The 17,708-nt window shown below is 43.7% G+C and overlaps 1 protein-coding gene across 1 annotated transcript in view; it reads right to left on the bottom strand.

The window, feature by feature from the left end:
* The window catches only part of SLC25A43 (solute carrier family 25 member 43), a 41,742-nt gene extending 24,731 nt beyond the window's left edge, over positions 1-17,011 (bottom strand). Inside the window, exons 1-3 of the mRNA XM_061136277.1 lie at positions 16,737-17,011; positions 9,049-9,290; positions 3,700-3,872 (exon numbers count right to left, since the gene is read on the bottom strand). Of these exons, the coding sequence (XP_060992260.1) occupies positions 3,700-3,872; positions 9,049-9,290; positions 16,737-17,011 (690 nt within the window). The remainder of the gene's footprint in view (positions 1-3,699; positions 3,873-9,048; positions 9,291-16,736) is intronic.
* Positions 17,012-17,708: the final 697 nt, after the last annotated feature.

Here is a 17,708-nt window from a genome sequence, read left to right as displayed (position 1 = left end):
GCTGCTGTTCATGGGGCTGCAAAGAGTCAGACCTGACTGAGTGACTGAACTGAGCTGAATAATTATCATATGAAGAAATCAATTTTTCTAAGAATTGACCATATGAAGTTGCCCTTTGGGTATGTCAAAAAAGGCTGTTGGCAGTGTCATATGGTTCAGTGTAAAAAAAGAAGACTGAAACTAAAGGGGAGACATACTGTATTCCTCAAAAAAGACAGAATATCTTATGTAAATTATTCCAAGTATGTAAGTTTAACATAAATCCAGTCATAATCACAAGGTAGTTCTAAAGTTCATCAGAAACAACAAATGACTGAGAATAATCAAGGGAAGGTTGAAAAGTGTTGAGTGGGTAGATGCCTTGCCAGACATTAAAAACTATTATAAAGCTTTAGGAATTGAAATAATGTGGCACTGGCACGAGGACAGGCTGACAAATCTACAGTTCAGGATACACAGCCCTGAGACAGACCCTATAACATATATACATCTAGGATGGGCTAAAAGTCACAGAACAAAGTAGTGGGGAAAAGAGATGATTTCAAAAATGGTGCTTAAACAATTGGTACATTATTTTTGTTTTTAAAGTCAGGTGATTACCTCACATCACATCACAAATAAATTCTAAATACATTAAAGTGATAAGTGTAACAATTACAATAAAAATATTTAAAGAAATATATCAGTGAATAGTCATATGATTGTGGGATGGGGTAGGTCTTTTACACAGAAGAGCAAAGTTAAAAACCCCAGAATAGTAACATGTATATATAATTGCATAAAAATTATAAAATATGTACAATAACAGCATAAATGGCATTAGAAGCCAAATGTCAAATGCATGCAGTAAACGACAAAGGGTTAATATCTTTAACATAAAGACTTCTTACCAATTAGTGAAACAAAAAAGCTAAATAGCCTAGAAAAATAGGCAATGGGTACAAACGGAAAATTGACAAAGAAATACTAATGACAAATTGATATATGAAAAACATGCAATTTGCTTGTAATCAGTGAAATTCAAATTAAAGCAACATGACAACATTTTTCAGCTATCAGGTTCACAAGGATTCAGAAAGTGAAATCACCCTACTCACTGCTGTTGCAGGCATCAACTAACAGCCTTTCTGGGGTGCAAACTTCATTAAGACCTTAGACTTATTTTTATTTTGTGGCCTGTATTTCTAGGAATACAGCTGAACAGTGTCATTATAGATGTGAAAAAAATACAAGGGCTTTCACTGCAGTATTATTGTACTGAAGAATTAGAAACAGCCTAAACAATTAAACATGGAGAAATTGTTATTTATGGTACGATGGAAGCAGAAATTGAAATTATACTGCCACAAACCAAGGCACACTTAGGGCTACCAGAAGCTGAGAGAGACAAGGAAGATTCCTCTCCTAGAGCCTTCGAAAGGGCCATGGCCCTGCCAACATCTTGGTAGTAAACTTCTAGGCTCCAAAACTTTGAGAGAATAAATCTGTTTTTAAAAAAATTATGGCACACCCAAAAGAAGCTGTGCTACATATATATACATATACATATATATAATGGAATATTACTCAGCCATAAAAAGGAATGAATTTGAGTCAGTGGTACTGAGATGGATGAACCTAGAGCCTGTCCTACAGAGTGAAGTAAGTCAAAAAGGGAAAAACAAATATTGTATATTAAAGCATACACATAGAATCTAGGAAAATGGTACTGATGAACCCAACTGCAGGGAAGGAATGAAGATACAGATGTAAAGAGCAGACTTATGGATGCAGCAGGGGAAGGAGAGGGTGGGACAAATTGAGAAAGTAGCACTGACATATGTACACTATCATGTGTAAGATAGCCAGCTAGTGGGAAGCTGCTGTGTAATACAGGGAGCCCAGCCTGGTGCTCTGTGATGACCTAGAGGAGTAGCGTGGGAGGGGGGAGGGAGGCTCTAGAGGAAGGGGACATATATATATATATTTATGATTCATTTGCGATGTTGTACAGCAGAAACCAACACAACATTGTAAAGCAATTATCCTCTAGTTAAAAAATATTAAAACGGAAAATAATTATGGCATATCCAAATGGTAGAATATTATGTGATAACTAGAAAAGATGTTCTTAATACTTGATGGCCTCAGGCAATATCCATTATATAATAAGTGATAAAAGCAGATAATTTTTCATTTATTATATAATTTTTACATACAGTAGGAATGCAATTTTATGAAAAAATAACTTTCCATATACATATATATTTATATTTATGCATACACATCTGCATATACATATGAACGCACAGAAGTAAAACTATTAATCACTATAACACATGGCTATTGGGCTTATAGGTAATTCTTTTCTTTGTCATGCTTTTCTGTATTTCCCAAGTTTTCTATAATGTATGTGCATTCCTTTTTTTTTTTTTATTGTGGTAAAACACACAAAACAGAAAATTTGACCATTTTAACCATTTTGAAGTGTATGTATTACATTATTCTTAAAATGAGGGATAACAGTTTTTATCAATAAGCATATACTAGGCAGGTTCTCAGCTTGCATCGACATGACAATTACAATAATGTGACAATTTCAAAAATTTGTTTGGACAAAGGACAAGAAAGGAACACAATCCAGAGAGATGAAAAGTTTGATGGACTGGAGCAGCAGAACTGGGTGTAACTGTGATGTGTGTTGTCCTGAAGGCAGCTTTTCTTTATAGGTTGAGATAAATACTTTCAGGCTTTTTGGTGCTGAGGAAAGTGAGGCCTGGCTCAGCCAAAAAAGGCACATGGAGAAGCTGGGGGCCACTGAGACAATAGAAGAAGTTATAGACATGAGGAAAAACAAATTCAGCCAGGGCTGATCATTTAAAATTGGATTCAACTGGCCCCAAATGAATATCTGAGCAGCTTTTCAGGATACATCAACTGTATAAATCCAGATTTGCCCAGAAAAGTCCAGGAATGCAGGTAAGACTTTTGATGTAGTCTGAGGGGAGGCTAGCAGAGAAGAAGCATGGTTCAGGGCAGATGCGAAGCCCCATTTGGTTTTGAGTTCACCCCCCAACTGTGTGAACCTGCCTTTAATCCTCATCCTTACTTGGACCACTCTGATTTTTCTTCGATCAGAATTGGCTGATTCTAGGCTTAGTTCCTCACTATGAGACCTTGACTATCAGGCTTTTGCCTCTGTGGTTTGTAGAGAAACTGAGTTTTCCTAGGTCACAATTAGGAAAATGCAGGGTCAAGCCCGCTAAGACACCGAACTCATTTCATATGCAGTTACTTCCTCAGCAGGGGAATCAGGGACTACTGGCCCCTTGTTAGTGACAGTTCCTGGCTTAGTTTGGTTCTTTCCAGGCTGTTTCGCTGAAGTAAGGACAGGCTGTTAAGGCCAGAGTGATCTGTCCTCACTGTGGAAGCCACCTAGATGGGGCAGTGGCAGCTATGAAGTGAGGGAAGAAAAGTGGGCCTCACCTGTAGTCTACTTCTCTGTAGACCTAAGAGAGCAGAGGGTGGGAATGGGGAGGCGGCATGGGTTCATGCCCATTGCCCTGAAGTTACAGCAGAAATGCCACGGAGTGGGGCTCTGCAGAGGGTTTGTATGAGCAGTCATGAGCATTTTGGATCCTGGTCTTGCTCAGTCTGTGTTCTTTGCTGTTGTTACCCACCCACAAACAAGGCAAGGTCCCCCCAAACACAACTCCTCACCTGCATCTTCCTCTTCACCGTGTCAAAGGGGAAGGAGAGGGTCTGGGTCACTGTGGCAGCCAGGCAGACATTGGTAAAGTTCTGGAGGAGAGAGAACCGATCTCGGGGTCCATTCCAGATTTTCTCCAGGTTCATGTAAACTAGAAGGGAGCCGGCAGAGAAAGGGAAAGCACCTGAAAAACAAGGCCAGGGAGGCTGTGATGGCTCAGGAGACACTGGTTTGAGAACATAAATGCCAGTAGGGAACCCTAGGGAAAGCAACAGGACCAGCCCTGGGCTTGTGAAAAATCACTCCAATGGAAGCAGCAGGCACTTTCTTGGGTAATGGTCACGTGGTATATTTTGATCGGGTTTGTGTCATTGATCACAATGCATCGAATGATTCCCTGAAGGTTTGTGTATTCTATGTCCATTTCACTTTTAAAAGAATCATAAACAAATATCGAACTCTAGTTAATAATATGCACGCTGAAAGGTTGAGGGGTGAAGTGTATTGATGTTTGCAATTTACATGAAAATCATCAAAAAATACATGACTGATGAATGGCTAGAGGGATGGATAGATAAATGATAAACCGAAACATTCATTGAAGGACCTGGTATATGCTGGGTATATGGGTGTTTCCAATTCTTTTTAAAAAAATTTATTTTATTTATGTATAGTTGATTTATAATGTTGTGTTAGCTTCTGATGTACAGCAAAGTCATTCAGTTATATAGTCTTTTCATATTTATTTCCATTATCGTTTATTACTGGATATTGAATATAGTTTCCTGTGCTATACAGTGAAAATGAAGTCGCTCAGTCATGTCCAACTTTTTGCGACCCCATGGACTGTGACCCACCAGGCCCCTCTGTCCATGGAATTTTTCAGGCAAGAATACTGGAGTGGGTTGCCATTTCCTTTTGTTTACCCAGGGTATTTCCAATTCTCTTAACATTTTGGGGTGTTTGAAATTTAAAAAAAATAGAGTGTTGGGGAAAAAAATCACTCCTATAAAAAAAATTAGTGGGAGGTACTTAATCAAGCTTTGGAGTTTAGTGGGTACTGATCTCCAGTAGAAGGTAATTTCTGTGAAAACTGAAGAGTGAGATCGTAGTAGTGAGGGAGGGAGGTTACTTGACCTTGCTTCTGGGAATGACGTGGCCATATCAGGGCCCAGTGGGCACCCTGCACTGTGTGGCAGCCTCACCTTTCTTTAAAAAAAACAAACTTATATTGGAGTAGAGTTGATTTACAATGTTGTGTTAGCTTCTGCCGTACAGCAAAGTAAATCAGTTATACATATACATATATCTACTCTTCCTTAGACTCTTTTTCCATATAGGACATTACAGAGTACTAAGTAGAGTTCCCTGTGCTATCCAGTAGGTCCTTATTAGTTATCTTTTTTTTAAAACTTTTTATTTTGTATTGGGGTATAGCTGATTAACGATGTGGTAATTTCAGGTGATCAGTGAAGGGACTTGACCATACATATATATGTATCCATTCTCCACCAAACTCCCCTCCCACCCAGCAGCCTCACCTTTCTAGGAAAAGATGGTGAGCAAGTAGTGCAGTAGTTGGCACTTTGAAGCTTCCAGAAAATTTTGGACCAATCTGAAGTTTACACAGGGACTAAATTTCTCCCTTAAGATGAGATTTAAAAGAGGAGCTAACACTAGTCGGGTTGCTCATCTTTAGAAAAATGTAGTATTTAAAAAATTTTTTTTTCTTTTTAATTTTTTTCCATTTATTTTTATTAGTAGAAAAATGTAGTATTTGTTTAATAAAAACAAAAATGACATACCAACACTATATTTTCATTCAGAAAACATGAAGCTAATGCTATGTGATGGGCCCTTTGCCAGGTGCCAGGAATACAAAGAGGAGTGAGCAGGCTAATTCCTGGAGATGCTCACCATCTAGTGGGAGAGACAGACAGATAATGAATCATAGTAGGGGGGCTAGGAGGGCTATACAAAGTGCTTTAGGTACACAAGGATCAGAGGGATCCATTTTGCCTGAGGGAATCAAGAAGGACTTCACAGAAGAAAGAACTTTTCAACTGGGTCTTCAGGAATGAACAGGAGTTCATCAGACACTGACAGAGCAAGCAGAGGGAACAGCATATACAGAGAGTGGTATTTCCAAGAAATGCCAGTATTTCTGGATGGCCAAAACAGGAGTGAAGGTAGAATGTGGCAGGAGATGAGGTAGGGATTGGCCAGCAGGGCCAGGTCTGAAGGTGCTAGTATGCCAGAAGGAATCTGGGTTTTCCCCTGTAGCTCCCAGGAGTCAATGAAGGCTTTTAAGGAGGGGCAGTGGGAAGAGGGTGATGAAATGATTAACTTGCACTTAGAAAGCTCACCACACCCCTGGCAGCAAGGTACAGGGTGGACTGGGGCAGGAGAGACCCAGGACTGGGACCAGGTAGGAGCCTCTCATGTCAGGAAAAATCATGAGAGTGTGACCTGGGGCAGAGAAGACGAGGATGGAGAAGGGGCAGACTTGAGAGTTTTAAAAGGTGAAATTGACAGCACTTGCGGCTGAAGTGGGCATGGGGTGAGAGGAGTCAAAGTTAAGATTATATGTTTCTTCTGGCTTAGGCCACTGGGTGAAAGAAAGGCGGTTTCATTCACAGGGACACAGGAAGGGAGCAGGCATGCAACTAATGAGGACATCAGGTTTAGTCCTGACTGATGTATCAAGGGAATATCAGGTGGGGGTGTCCAATTGCAGGCATTCATACTACCACTGAGAGCTGGTAGTAGTCAGTGGCTAAGAGAGAGGGCTCTGGGGTTGTATTGCTACATCTTCTGCTTTCTATCTATGTGGTCTTGGGCAAGTTGCTTAGCTTCCCTAAGCATCTATATCACCTGTAAAATGTGGCTTAAATGAGGAGCTGTATGCAAAACGTTTAGGACAGTGCCTGGCACACAAGAGCAATAGATGTTAGTCACTGTCATAATAGAGATGAGATTGGGAGTCATTAGAGTATAACGATGTTTGTTTAAGCCACTAACTTAGAGGAGGCCACCCAGGGAGGGAATGAAGAGTGAGAAGAAAACTCAGAAAGGAACCGGGGAATAGCGACAGGTAGAGGGCTGGCAGCATCAGATGAGCCAGACAAGAAAGAGCCAAAGAGAGGTAGGAAAAGACATCTAGAGACAGTGGGGTCCCAGAAGACAGGTTTCTAGAATAAAGGGTGATGGATCTCATCAAATACTGCAACAAAGGTCAGATAAAAGGCAAAAGTCTACTGGATTGGCAACTGGGGGTCCTGGTAACTTGTGCAGGTGTAGCCCTGGCAGAGGTTCCAAAGATCATAGAAGCTACAGTTGCTACCCTGGTTGTGCTCAAAAATGTATGGATGTACTCGGAGACTCCTTCCTGCTGTCATATGGGGAGTGTGTGGGACTCTTTTCCTATCAACTTGTGCTGAGCCACCTGCAGGCTGTCCTGCTCCCTCCCAGGCCAAAGTTAGGAAGGGGGTGTATGGCTATGGACTAGAACAAAGCTAATCAACTCTATATTGAATCCATATGACCTTGAACTCAAGAGATCATTCTGTCATTTTTGAAGCAGAAGATATTAAGAAGAGGTGGCAAGAATACACAGAATTATACAAAAAAGATCTTTATGATCCAGATAATCATATGGTATGATCACTCACCTAGAGTCAGACATCCTGGAATGTGAAGTCAAGTGGGCCTTAGAAAGCATCACTACGAACAAAGCTAGTGGAGGTGATGGAATTCCAGTTGAGCTATTTCAAATCCTGAAAGATGATGCTGTGAAAGTGCTGCACTCAATATGCCAGCAACTTTGGAAAACTCAGCAGTGGCCACGGGACTGGAAAAGGTCAGTTTTCATTCAAATCTTAAAGAAAGACAATCCCAAAGAATGTTCAAACTACCACACAATTGCACTCATCTCACACACTAGTAAAGTAATGCTCAAAATTCTCGAAGCCAGGATTCAATAGTACGTGAACCATGAACTTTCAGATGTTCAAGAGGAACCAGAGATCAAATTGCCAACATCTGTTGAATTATGTAAAAAGCAAGTGAGTTCCAGAAAAGCATATATTTCTCCTTTGTTGACTATGCCAAAGCCTTTGACTGTGTGGATCACAACAAACTGTGGAAAATTCTGAAAGAGATGGGAATACCAGATCATCTGACCTGCCTCTTGATAAATCTGTATGCAGGTCAGGAAGCAACAGTTAGAACTGGACATGGAACAACAGATTGGTTCCAAATAGGGAAAGGAGTATGTCAAGGCTGTACATTGTCACCCTGCCTATTTAACTTATATGCAGAGTACATCACGAGAAACATTGGGCTGGATGAAGCACAAGCTGGAATCAAGATTTCCAGGAGAAATATCAATAACCTCAGATATGCAGATGATACCATCCTTAAGGCAGAAAGCGAAGAAGAACTAAAGAGCCTCTTGATGAAAGTGAAAGAGGAGAGTGAAAAAATTGGCTTAAAGCTCAACATGCAGAAAACTAAGATCACGGCATCTGGTCCCATCACTTCATGGCAAATAGATGGGGAAACAGTGGAAACAGTGTCAGACTTTATTTTGGGGGGGGCTCCAAAATCACTGCAGATGGTGACTGCAGCCATGAAATTAAAAGACGCTTGATCCTTGGAAGAAAATTAAGACCAACTTAAAGAGCATATTAAAAAGCAGAGACATTACTTTGCTGACAAAGGTCCATCTAGTCAAAGCTATGGTTTTTCCAGTCGTTATGGATGGATGTGAGAGTTGGACTATAAAGAAAGCTAAGCACTGAAGAATTGATGCTTTTGTATTGTGGTGTTGGAGAAGACTCTTGAGAGTCCCTCGAACTGCAAGGAGATCCAACTAGTCCATCCTAAAGGAAATCAGTCCTGAATATTCATTGGAAGGACTGATGTTGAAGCTGAAATGCCAATACTTTGGCCATCTGATGGGAAGAACTGACTCATTGAAAAAGACCCTGATGCTGGGAAAGATTGAAGGAGGGAGAAGAAGGGGATGACAGAGGATGAGATGGTTGGATGGCATCACCGACTCAATGGACATGAGTTTGAATAGACTCCGGGTGTTGGTGATGGACAGGGAGGCCTGGCATGCTGCAGTCCATGGGGTCACAAAGAGTTGGACACAACTGAGTGACTGAACTGAACTGAATGGACCTTGAACTCAGTTAAATGGATTTAACGGGTTACAAAGATATACAATACATTCATATATATCCCTTGAACTCAGTAAAGTGGATTTCACTGGTTATCAACAAAGATATACAAATCATTTGTATAGATCCAAGAACACAGCCTTTTCTTGGACAAGGTGACAAGTTCCATCTTACCTAAAACAGTAAGGGAAACCCCTCGATAAAGGGCCAGGAATCCTTCCTGTTGATAAATAGTAGAAAATGCATGGAGGATCCCTCTGTAGGATGGTTCCAGCATGTTCTGCACAATTAACCGGGTTTTGATGAGGTCTGTAGGATATGTCACAATGGTGGAAACCATCCCTGCGAGACTCCCAGCCATGATGGAGCTCCACTGGGAAATATGGCCCAGGTCATCCGTGAACAGCACGACAAACCTGGGAGAAAACAGGGAGAAAGGCCCAAGGGAATCAGCTATGGATTGTGTTGGAGTGTTCAATGCTACTGATTGCAACATTTCCCCACGTTTGGAAATGCTTTACGAAGCAAAAATTACTATACTAATGTATTAAGATAAATGAGTAACACATTCAATTCTACTATATTTATATAATTCTACTTAGCTCTAAGGAAGAGATACCTAACCTTCTTATTTCTATCTACCCTAAGTCCATCCACTTCATCTTAAGCATTTTCCCCTTTTATTTGCATAACTGTCAACCCTGGCTTGCCTGTGGGGTGTAAAAGAACAGAAGTACTAAATACTGAACTGGAATGTGCTCCTTTGATTTGGTTGCAACTTCAATGAAATTGGTTGAAACAATGACTTTAAGCATTCCCAGTAATTGAGGTTTTTTGTTTTTGGCTGCCTCAGGCAGCATGTGGGATATTAGTTCCTCAACCAAGGGTTGAACCCGTGCCCCCTGCACTGGAAGCTCAGAATCTTAACCACTGGACCACCAGGGAAGTCCCTTGAGTTTTAAAAATATATTGGTTTAATAATTGTAAGAGAAGATGCATGACCCCACCAACTGTCAGAGACATTAATAAAAACAGTAACAAGATACCATTTCTCATCCAGCAGACTGGCAAAGATGAAAAAGTCTGATAGCATCAAGTGATGGTGAGAAAGTATGGAAACAGGAATGCTCACCCACTGCTGGGAGAGGTGTACATTGGCAGGTCACTTTGCAGTATCTAGTACAATTGGAAGAAAGCCTACTTTCATCCCAGCAATTCCATTTCTCAGTGCATATCCTAGAGAAACTCTTGTACATATGAAGACATAAGATGTACTTAGAGACTCCTTCCTGCAGTAAGATGGGGAGTGTGTGGGACTGTCTTCCTGTCAGCTGGGTGAGAAATGGTATTTTGTTACTGTTTTTATTTGTTATTTCTTTGACAGCGGGGTCATGCATCTTCTCTTACAATTATTAAAACAATATATTTTAAAAACTCAAGGGATTTCCCTGGTGATGCAGTGGTTAAGATTCTGAGCTTCCAATGCAGGGGACACAGGTTCAACCCCTGGCTGGGGACACTTATTATTAACACATTGTTTGTAAGTGAAATTGAATAATCTAAAGTCCATTGGTAGAGGAATGGATAAATTGTGGAAGTCATATAATGATACCATAGATTAATGCACTTGGAACTGTGTATTTACACGGATAAATCATAAAAGCATAAAGTTAAGTGAAAAAAGCAAGTTGCAGAATGACCTATAGTGTATGGTAACTATCTATGGTCATTTCTCTGTATCCACAGGTTTCAGAAACCCCAACAGGTACCAACATCTGTGGATGCTCAAGTCCCTCACATAAAATGGTGTATTATTTGCCTGAACTGAACTGAATTGAATACTTTAAGTCAGGGGCTTCCCTAGTGGCTCAAACGCTAAAGACTCTGCCTGCAATGCAGGAGACCCGGGTTTGATCCCTGGGTCAGGAAGATCCCCTGGAGAAGGGAATGGCAACCCACTCCAGTATCCTTAACTGGAGAATCCCATGGGCAGAGGAGCCTGGCGGGCTACAGTCCACGGGGTCACAAAGAGTTGGACACAACTGAAGCAACTTATCAGGTACACTGGCATACTTTAAATCATCTCTAGATTACTTATAATACTGAATACAGTGTAAATGCTATGTAAAAATTTGCTGGGGCATGGCAAATTCAAGTTTTGCTTTTTGGAACTTTCTGGAATTTTTCCCCCCGAATACAGTATTTCCAACCTGTGGTTGGTTGAATCCGTGGATGCAGAACCTGAAGATACAGAGGGCTGACTACATTTAAATCAAGAAACCCATCTACAAAACCATATTTTAAAGTAATTATGGATAGATATAGACATGTAAAAAAAGTATGAAATAGACCCCCAAGAAGGTGGAGAGCAGATGGGACTGAAAAAGAGAATGAAAGGGACTTTATCATTATCTGTAATATTTTATTTCTTGTACTAGGTCTTCCCTGGTGCCTCAATTGGTAAAGAGTCTGCCTGTAATGCAGGAGACCCAGGTTCAATCCCTGGGTCGGGAAGATACCCTGGAGAAGAAAATGGCAACCAACTCCAGTATTCTTGCCTGGAGAATCCCATGGACAGAAGAGCCTGGTGGGCTACAGTTCATGGGGTCACAATTAGCTTAAAAGATACTTCAAGTATTTTTTTTTTGTTTCTTGTATCTTTTAAGCTAATTCTCTTTTATGCTGTCAGTTCTGCACTGTGGGTATATGAGTGTTTGCGTTTCGCTGCAGTTTCACAATTTAGTCCCAAATGGTTTTGGGTGGACTTTTCTATAGGCAAACTAGAAAGCCACTCTGTTACAATCCCTCTTTCTGGAAGCAGTACATACCCAGTCATGAGGGCCTACGTTGGCAGAAATTGTTCTAAGAGGACTTTTACATGGTGCATGTTCCTGGGCCAGGAAGCAAAGGAATTTTATTCATTCTTGGGAACTGTGGAGAAAATAAACAAGGGCTTGGAAACCAGGAAAAGTAAGATTTTCTGTCAGAGAGTAGGTAGGGGGAGCGGGAGAGGTATAACAAGAATCTGAATAAAAGGAAGGTGAACAGAGCTAGCTAATAGTATTGTATCTTTTTAAAAATGTGAGCATCCTGAATACTTTGGCTTCCAAAGCTCCAGCAAAGATGTGTATTTCTCGCTTTTTCAGTTTGGCAGCAGGCCAGGGCCTCCTGACTGACGAATAAGTGTTCAGGTGAAACCGCTGAGAGAGTTCTAGATTAGCTCCTTTGCTCCCAAGTAAACACTTATCTATTAAAAACATCTCCTTCAAGCTGTAGGAAAGTCTGGACTTCATTTTGTCAGCCTCAATAGCCATTTGAGTGAACCAGCACGACCTTTTAAAGATACGGGTAAACCAAGTTGGTTCTCCCTAGTAGGCCGTCTGCCTTGGTTTCACTGCCTGCGCCCTTTTGAGTCCTTCCTCCCTCCTCTCTCCCCGGCCAGTCGAGTTAGAGGGGAACCTTAGCAGAGGGATGGGAGACAGAGGAAGTGGAAATGCTTGGCTAGAGGGGTGGTCTGCAGCAAGCTGGAACAATCTAGAAGAAGGAGGAGTTTGAAGGCCAAAAGAAACACCATTCATTCTCATTGCCTTCCCCTTATTCTCCATCCCAGAGCACCCGTGCATGCATTCATTCCCCAGTCACTTAATAACATCGCACACTGTGCAAGCTTTCAGCATAACATCATGAGAGTTCAACGGATCTACCAGAGAGATGTCTGATAGGGGCGGCCCGAGAGAAATTATGGTCTCTGAATGACTTGATGAACTAGGAAGAACCACCCTGCCTTCTGTCACTTTGCTTTATAAAGAGGGTCTTGCTAACAAATATACAAAATCAAAAAGAAGAACCAAGGAAAGCCCTTTTTCTCAGACTCTTACTAATACAGAGGCGAAGACTACAGATCGTTCCTCTTACAGAGTCAAAGCAGGGCAACCCTGATAGGCCATCAATGACGTCATCTGAATCCCCACATCTTAAGTGCTTGTCTGATTGGCTGGGGCAGCAGTGTTCCCCTTTCTGCTCTTCCTTGCACTCCCACACACTGCACAGAAGCTTTTCCAGTGAGACTGGATAAGCTGATGAACGGCAGTAACCCCTTCATTTCAGGCACACGGAGATTACACACACCCTTGATGTATGTAGTTAGAACTGCCAACACTTCAACCTAACACAAGTTGGCAGCTAAACACAAGCTCGTGAATTGGTTACACAATAAGGAAATGGTGTTGGTGATGAACAATTTCAGAGTTTCAGGGACCCAAAACGATGCTTATACAGCTAGACAAACAGCTGTAGCATAAAGTTGGGTGAGAGTCTACATCTGATAGCCATCCATTGTGTTAGGTTTTATTTGTTTAGTACAAGGACCTAGCTCCTCCCCTACTCTACTGAGTGGATTCTTTTCATTGTAAATCCAAGTAAGGAGATATGTCATCATTACAACATTAAGCAGAGCACTGGACTAAGCAGAAGACCTGGTTTCAAGCTCCAGCTCTGCCATTAATTGTGTTTGTGGACAAGTCACTGAACTACTGCATTTTCTTTTTTTAAATTTTTTATTTATTTAATTTTGACTGTGCTGGGTCTTCATTGCTGTGTGGGCTTTTCCTGAGTTGCAGCGAGTGGGGGCTACTCTCTAGCTGTGGTACATGGGCTTCTCATTTCGGTAGCTTCTCACTGCAGAGCACAGGCACTAGAACTCCCAGGCTCTAGAGCACAGGTTCAATAGTTGTGGCATGTGGGACCTTCCTGGACTAGGGATCAAACCTGTGTCTCCTGCATTGGCAGGTGGAATCTTTACAACTGAGCCACCAGGGAAGCCCCAAACCACTGCATTTTCTGAACATTCTGTATGTTTATGCTTTTTATTCAAACCCACAAGCAACTAACTGTTTTGCAAATTCATGGTCAGGAGGTAGAGATTAATCAGTATAATGATGGACCCAAGGTATTGTCTTAATGTAGGAAATCTGGCATCATGATTGATCAACCACTTTGCTGCCTATCACTGAAATATTTCCTTTTGATTTTCAGAAAGAAACTAACCTTTCAGGAAAACATTATTAGCAAACCTAGCCTGATTAGCTATCTGTTCTTCCTCTCCCACACAGCTCCTTTTCTCCATTCCCACTGTCATCAGTCCATTTCAGATGCCCCTTAGCCACCACATGGACTAGTGCAACCGGTTCCTAAATGGTCCTGCTACCCCCCAGCCTTGTTCCTCTTTAGCTGTCCTCTGCAGCTACCAGGTGACAATTCCTGTTGAATTGCTTTAATCACAGCACTCCATCAAAAATCCCCCCCCAGTTACCCTTGCATTCCAAGTAAAGTCCAAACTCCCTAATCTGCCCCTCCAAGATCTCATTCCAACCTGCTTTTCTGGTTGTATTTTCCATTACAGCCAGACACACACCTTATGCTCCAGTCATGCCGCATGCCTTCCCACCACTGTGCCTTTGCTTATGGCATTACCTGCAATATTTTTCTCCCCATCTTTGCCAGAAAACTCCTACTCATTCTCCAAAGATCAAACTCGGATGGTTTTTCTCCACTGAGACATCTTCACATCTCCTCCCTCATCGGAGCTCTGTGAATTTCTATAGCACTTTATCCTCGGCAGTCACATGCTATGGACACACTAGTTTTATTCTATTGCTCTGGAAGCTCTGGGACACAGGGACCATGCCCCTTTCATCCTTGCATCGTCCCCAGCATCATGCATACAGTGGGCACCTAATGAATGCTGACAGAAAGGCAGTATGAAGTAATAGGGCATGGGTATTAGAGTCGGAAAGCCAGGTGGTGGAATTCAGCTCTGTCACTGATGGGTGGTGTGGCCATTCTGAGCCCAACAGTGCATCTGTAAAGTGGGTATACTTCCTGCCCTGTGGACAGTACAGAGGAGGAGACAGGTGTAAATATCCAACGATTTACACACACACACACACAAATATCCAACGATTTACACACACACACAAATATCCAATGATTTACACACACACACACACAGAAATATCCAATGATTTACACACACACACACACACACACACACAAAATGGTAACTAGGTAGAGGTAATGGATGTTAATTAGCTTGATTGTGGCAATCATTTCACAATGTATACATATATCAAAGCATCAACTTGTACACCTTAAACATAGATAATTTTTTATGTCAATGATATCTCAAAAAAGCTCTTAAAAATCCAATGATATGCAGTCATCCCTCTGTATCCATGGGTTTCAGAACTAACTGCAGATTGAAAATATTCAGAAAAAAATTCCAGGAAGTTCCAAAAAAGCAAACCTTGAAGTTGCTGCACAGTAGCAACAATTTACATAGCATTTACATTAAATTTACAACTATTTCCATAGTATTTACATTGTATCAAGTAGTATAAGCAACCTAGAGATGATTTAAAGTATCCAGGAGGATTGTGCAGGTTACATGCAAATACTACTCCATTTCGTAGAAGAGACTCGAGCATCTGGGGCGGGGTGGGGTGGGGGGAGGGGGAGGGGTGGAGGTTATCCTGAAACCAATCCCCTCCCGGATATGGAGGGATGTCTGTATATATTGGAGAGGGTTAGCAGCAAAGCCACAGTACTTAAACCAGCCTTTGAAGTTCTGCTTCCCTCCCCGTGGTACACATTCCAAAGGAGGAGCTCCATACTTTGTGGACAATACAGTAAAGTGGGGAGAAACTGAATCATTAAAACTCAGAGGAGAAATGTTTACAGACTGCTGGCCAGATGTTGCTGAGGGCAAGGGGGCTGGGGAGGAAAGAGCCTTGACAGAAATGCCCCACCATCTCACTACTCTCCTTTCCCAGAGTAAGAGAGGCAACGCTATTCCCAGGCATAAGTGAAATGAGCGCTGGCCTGGAGGAATCAGTGATAAGGAAGATTCCACTGGGCTTGTCAGTAGTCGGATCAGACTTCCAGCTCTAGCTTCCCTGAGCCAAAGGCAAAATCCTTCGACTGTCAGTCTGCAAGGCAGACCTACAGTGTTCAAGACTGTGGACTGTGTCTCTCTAATTCTGAGCCAAGGCCAGGCTTCAGAGTTGGCTGCTGTTCCCAGTGAATGGGGAACCCGGGACCATCCCCCCAACTACAGAAACATCTTCTCTACCTGAAACCCCATCCCTACCACTTCATTCTTTTAGGCTGTGTTTCCAGTTAATATGCAAATATCTCTGAGTTCTTGAGGAAGCTTTAAGACTCATCAGGCTAATTTATATCTTTAGAAGTTTTTCTAAAAAGCAGCTGTTTTTGTGGGAGGTGTTAAAAGGAGGCCAGTGAGCAGTGAGGGTGGGGCAGCCTCTGTAGGACCCCAAAGGCCAGTTTCTTGGGGGAGAGGGTGGGGAGCCGAACTCCATGGCCTTTTGGTGGCAGTGGATTGGGCCCTCTGTCCCTAGCAAGTACTGTCTTCTGGGGGTTCTGGTCACACAGACACTCTTCCATACACGTATCTTCAGGGGTCTCTCTCCCAAGCCAGCCAAGGCAAAATTTCCAATTTGGTGGACAGTGGGAAGGGGGTTAGGAGCCATCTATCCGGAGATTTCTTCACTCTTTCCCCTCACATCTCCTTTCGCCCTCTTCCGCCTCCTCGCCCGTCCAGCCCTGTCAGCCTCTCTGGGCCAGAGCTGCATCCACCTCAAACTGCAGAAATCCCCGGAAAAGGTGAAGAAGAAAAGGTGGGGACTGCACTTTGGCAGTCGCCTTCTGGCCCAAGGGGCTCCCAGGAGATCCGGAAGGGGGCGGGGGCGCACCGCCGGCCCGATCCCCAGCACCCCGCGGCGTCGGGCCGCGGGATACCCGGCGGCGGCCCCCGGGCCCCGGCCCCGCCCACGCCCGGCTCTTACTTGCGGTAGGCGGCTAGCTGGACGGCGCTGCAGGGGAAGAGGCGCAGGCAGGCGACCGCGTTCCCCTTCCACAGGGCGCGGGGCCCCTCGACCCGCCACACGCGGAGCCCCGCGGCCCACGGCCCCCGGGCGCGGCCGCGCACGACGCCGACCTGGGCCAGTACGGTGGCGAGCTCCAGCGGCGCGGTGAGGCTGAGGCTGAGCGCCCCCGCCAGCCCGGCGCAGAGCAGCCGCTGGCTGCCCGTCAGCCGGCCGTCCCGCCGCCAAGTCGCCATCGCGCGTCCGCGGCCCGAGCCCCGGGCGCCCGGCCGATCGCGTGGCTCGGGCCTGGGGCTCCCGAGCTCCGGCGCAGGGGGCGGGCCAGGCTCCGCCCGGCGTAGGGCGGACCCGCGGACCGGACGGGAAGCCGGTCCGCGGCCGGGGCCGGGCCCGAGCGGGCCTCGGGCCGGGGCGGGGTTGAGGAGGCTGGTCCGGGGTTGAGGCCTTGGCCGCGCCGGTTTAGTGTCTGATTTTCGGCCAAGACGTTTCTGTTTGCAGTTGAGAAACACTCACCGCGTTCTTTCAAGGCCTAGGCCGCTGTATTTGTGTTCTGAATATTCAGAGCCGCACCCCCCGCCGCCCCGCCACATTTACACCCTTTCTCCCTTTCCAAGGTCCACCTTGCCCCCTTCCTTCTCTCGCCTCTGTTCTCATTCCTGCGACCTCTTTTTTTCTGCCCCTAGGAAAAGCTTTACAGATTTCTCAGGGCAGAAGGGAAAAACCTTCTATAACATACACACGATATCCAACACTTGACAAGTATCAGGCTTTTCGTACATTGTCTTATTTAATCCTCAAAACAGTCCTTAGTAGGTGTGTCCCCATTTAGTACTCTCAATTCGAGAGGCCGTTGGTATGGTACTTAGAGCTTCGACTCCAACCTGCGTTAGCATCTGAGCCCTGCAGTTTACCAGCTGTGTGACCTTGTGGAAG

This window comes from Dama dama, chromosome X (genome assembly GCF_033118175.1).
Source record: "Dama dama isolate Ldn47 chromosome X, ASM3311817v1, whole genome shotgun sequence".
Taxonomy (NCBI): Eukaryota; Metazoa; Chordata; class Mammalia; order Artiodactyla; family Cervidae; genus Dama; species Dama dama.
This window is presented reverse-complemented; position numbering and strand designations above follow the sequence as displayed.